The sequence below is a fragment of the Amyelois transitella genome, chromosome 15 (assembly GCF_032362555.1).
Source record: "Amyelois transitella isolate CPQ chromosome 15, ilAmyTran1.1, whole genome shotgun sequence".
In the NCBI taxonomy this organism is placed as follows: domain Eukaryota; kingdom Metazoa; phylum Arthropoda; class Insecta; order Lepidoptera; family Pyralidae; genus Amyelois; species Amyelois transitella.
This window is the reverse complement of record NC_083518.1, coordinates 10,214,438-10,218,818: the sequence shown is the minus strand read 5'-3', so window position 1 is coordinate 10,218,818 and position 4,381 is coordinate 10,214,438. Positions and strand designations below refer to the sequence as shown.

The 4,381-nt window shown below is 34.5% G+C and overlaps 1 protein-coding gene across 1 annotated transcript; it reads right to left on the bottom strand.

Moving 5' to 3' along the window:
* Window positions 1-492: 492 nt before the first annotated feature.
* On the bottom strand, window positions 493-4,381 carry LOC106139639 (MD-2-related lipid-recognition protein). The gene is made up of 4 exons (XM_013341125.2): window positions 4,251-4,381; window positions 1,886-1,990; window positions 1,204-1,379; window positions 493-629 (listed from the first exon to the last, which is right to left on the bottom strand). Exons 1-4 carry the CDS (start codon window positions 4,327-4,329, stop codon window positions 540-542), a joined length of 450 nt encoding a protein of 149 aa, XP_013196579.2. The 5' UTR covers window positions 4,330-4,381; the 3' UTR covers window positions 493-539.

The window sequence follows — 4,381 nt, the reverse complement described above, 5'->3', positions numbered from 1 at the left end:
GTTATATGATTAAGTCGTAAATTGCTTAGATACATGGTTATTATGGTATCTTGAGAAACGACGGTACTCGTATTAGATGCACTGTAGTAGGTATGTAAGCCAAGTTCGAAAGAAGTTATCCGCGGACATAGGTACATAAAAAAAATATACGGTCGAAACAAACATACATACATATTGTTACGTCTATATCCTTTGCGGGGTAGACAGAGTCAATAGTCTTGAAGTCTTTTCAATGGAATGGCCACGTTCAGCTATTTGGCTTAATGAAAGAATTGAGATTCAAATAGTAACAGGTTGCTAGCCCATCGCCTAAAAAAGAATCCCAAGTTTGTAAGCCTATCCCTTAGTCGTTTTTCACGACATCCATGGGAAAGAGATGGAGTGGTCCTATTCTTTGTTGTATTGATGGCGGGAACCACACGGCACTTGAATTAAGAAACCTCCTCCTTTTTTATTTCGATTACAAATAAAACACCATTGATCGATTTTTTTTTATTAATTCTTTATTCTTATTCTTCGTTTCTTTTAAAGGTCCCTGTTTACTTTTTCAGCTTGATGTTAGTCTTTAAACAGCAGAACTCTTCTTCATTGTTTTTGTTCCACACTTGCCATCTGAATTGATATTTCGCCTGTAAAGAATATAAGAAAAGGTAATGTAATGAGTTAAAATAATTTATTACGACTTTATAACGTGGAAAAAGTTTTGTAACCTATCAAAATGTGACGTTACATAGATTAGAATAAAATGGACACTGTCTATCTCTAACTGAGGATGTAATTAACACTGTTAACAAAAAAAAGTGTTTTTCTATTGGTACCGTGTGGTTTCCGGCACCAATAGAAAATAAGAATACTTTCACTCCAAATCTTTCATCGGATGTCGTAAAAGGCGACTAAGGGATAGGCTTTTAAACTTGGGATTCTTCTTTTAGGTGATAAGCTAGCAACCTGTCACCATTTGAATCTCAATTCTATCTGTAATGCCAAACAGCTGAACCTAGCTGGCCTATGAGTCTCTTCAAGACTTTGGCTTTGTCTACCCCACTAGGGAAATAGACGTGATTATAACAATGTATGTAAAATAAAGTTTTCGTCCTATTTTGCGATGCATTTTTCATATATAAAAATACAAAAAAATTATGCGTTGTGTGAAATAGCGTCTTGGCTTTAAAATTACTGATATTAGCTCGAATATAAACATACGGGGGGCAATTTCTTTCCGATATACAACGTGAAGTTGAAGGTCTGCTGTCTCCCGGGCTCCAGGGGGCAGGGCGTGTGGAGACAGGCGTTCACGATGCCGTTGTTCCCGATTGACGTTAACTTGGCGTGGTGCTCGTCCGAGTATATAGCAGTTTCTAGTTCTGTTGCACTGAAATCTATAAATACAAAAAGTAATAGACGAACGTATCTTGATCATATTAAGGACGTCCTAGTAAGGGGTCAGGTCAAGAGTACCCGAAACCGCCGAGTTTGCATGAAGTGAGTTATGAATGTGGATGAAGCGAAGGAAGTATGCAGAGATCGTGGCAAGTGGAAAGAGGTAGTTCTGCCTACCCCTCCGGGAAAGAGGCGTGCTTTTGTGTATGTATGTACAAGAACTAATTCATTATTTAAATTATTTTTTTCATAAATCTAAATATTTTATTTGATGAAAAAAGAATAGGACCACTCTATCTCTATCCCGTGAATGTAGTAAAAGGCAACGAAGGGATAGGCCTATTAACTTGGGATTTTTCTTTTAGGCGATGGGCTAGCAACCTGTCACTATTTGAATCTTAATCATATCATTTAGCCAAAGCTATTGTGGTAATGCCTTCCTTTTTTAAATGGTTTCCACGTTCTTACACTTAATTATACTTTGAAATTATTCTTGAATACTTACTTGGAGTGAAGTCGAAGGATATCGAGGCGTTAGATCCTAATCTGAACAAACAATACTTCAAGGACTTGCAAGGCTCGATGCGTACTTCGCTAACTGTGCATTTTTCTAGAAAAACAAAAATTACAAAACATGAAAATCATTAAAAAAAAATTCATAAATAGGCATCCTCCTACCGTCATCATTATAAGAATGTTTTTTTTATTTAATCATTCAAAAACTTAACAAAGAACTAAAGTGGCATAATGCATCACGGATCTCTTATTTGGCTGAGAAGAGAAGGTAACTTAGTGCCAGGCAAGCATTACTTAAACTTTGCCAAATCAAGTAAAGTATTGAAAAGTATAGTAAACATTATACTTTACGTACTTCAAGTATTTACATATATAATCGCGTTTTTATTTCTTACGAGATAGACAGAGCCAACAGTCTTCAGGAACCAATGGCTGAGATGACATGTAGGCCCAATAGGAGGAACATGAATCGCTTTATTAGTCGTAGAAAAAAAAATTCAAATTCAAAATTTTCATTATTATGGGACACTTCATATCACATAATAATTGTCATATCTTTTGGGTTCACAACATTGGTTGACGTCAAATGAATTATTTAAAACCAAGTTTACTTCCGCTTCCAAAGCGTCAGTGCAGAAGAGGCGGTAACAAACTGTACTGCAGCATTTTCTTCTTTTTTAATTATAGATGACATATTACTTAAAGTAATAATTTAGGCATTTTAAGGTCAACGGTCAATGATAAAGGCGATTATGCTGCATTGCTATATATAAATGATAATTTATGACTGTTATATTGTATTGCGTCACAGAGTTTATCAAAAAATATAAGAAAGGTTAACTACATAGTTACTACATTTTGTAATACTGTGATTGTGATTTTACTCGGGTTTCTGTATGATTTTCCTAGATTTTAAACTTTCATGGAAAAGGCACTTAAAAAGTACGCTTTATTCTTCTGCTTTACATGCTTTACTATTTGTACATTAATAATACATTGTTTATACATACTACATATGTATTTGTACTCGCGAAAGCGGCTCTAACGGTTTCGTTGAAATTTTAAATGTAGATGCATAAGGGGGCAACAAATCGATATAGCTGGGTCACACGTCTGGAATAATTGTTTTTTTTTTATGTTTACCTTACGATGGTTGCTACGCAACGTAATTAGTTTTTTTCTGATGACATTTGAAACCATTGACAAATCTGTCACTGACGAGAATAATTAATAAGTAGGTACTAAAGTTTGAAATAGTTAACGAAAAAATCTGAACGATCGGTTTTCACGTCCGAGTAGCGTTGAAAATTCCGAAAGAAACAAATTGTTTTTTTCGGTGAAAGAAACGTTTTTTACCGTTTTATTGGTTTGTTAAATTGAAATATATCAGAATAAAACCTTGGAGAAAAAACGGTTTTATTGAGATTTTCGTCGTTTGATTCGAAAAATAAAAAAAAAAAACGATTGAAAACCTATATATATATTCTATGTATAATTACCAATTTTTAAAACAATGACGCATATTGTAAGGTAATCAATACTTTTCCTATCGTATTTGTCCGTTTCTTTCATATTTTTCCGTTTTATTAATAAAAAACATGAAATATTTCATTATTATTTTTCTTGAAACTTTCGTAAAAAACTTGTATAAATACGAGGGAATTTGAAAAAAAAACCGGAATATTTCCCGCTTTTTTCAACCCTACGTCCGAGTACCCAGGTTCGATCTTCAGAAGCGGATTGCTTTATTTAAATATATATTTATGGTTTTTCTGACGTCAACCGAGCGCAGCTTCGTCGCCCAGGTACTGATTTACTTATTTGTGAATGCTTCTTTAAAAAACATAACAGTTCTCTTTCTGACGGAGACCATCATGTTTCTATCCCTTGTGGGGTAGGCAGGGTCAAAGCACATTGAACACCACATTAAGAATCATTGAGTTGGGATCCACATATTGTGACAGGCGCTCACCCATTGATTCTCAAGCTGTAATTAAATATTTCCTATAATTTACTTTTATAATATGTAAGGTCATATATCACAAAGTATGTTATTTTTACTGTGGCGCAGCGGTAGTCCTTGACTGTGACACCAGAGGTTCGAATCCCGGCGAGGGCATGATGAGAAACGAACTTTCTCTGATTAGCATAGGTCTTGGATGTTCATCTATAATATAAGTATTTTTTATAAAACTGTTGAGTTAGTTCGAACTTATTTCGACGCTAACTCAATCCGCATAATTCGTCCCGTATACTTATATGTATTTATGTTTAAATTATATTTATTTAACTAATTACAAGACCATTAAGGAAACAATTTGGCACAGACTAAAAATAAAAACAAAATCACTTACCACTACAACTTTCAAAAGCAGCATTGAATGCGGAAGCCGCTGTTATAGCGGCGAGAAATACATATAATCTAGGGTCCATTTTGTTGATCTGTCTGTACGTTTGTCACTCACGATGCGTACTTTAGATCTGC

Bases quoted from the DNA above. Each gene is read 5' to 3' on its own strand.
- LOC106139639 (XM_013341125.2), bottom strand. From the start codon at position 4,329: ATGGACCCTAGATTATATGTATTTCTCGCCGCTATAACAGCGGCTTCC. The intron at 1,991-4,250 runs GTAAGTGATTTT...TTGTTTTTCTAG, and splicing joins TGCTTTTGAAAGTTGTAGTG to AAAAATGCACAGTTAGCGAA. The intron at 1,380-1,885 runs GTAAGTATTCAA...TTGTATTTATAG, and splicing joins ATCCTTCGACTTCACTCCAA to ATTTCAGTGCAACAGAACTA.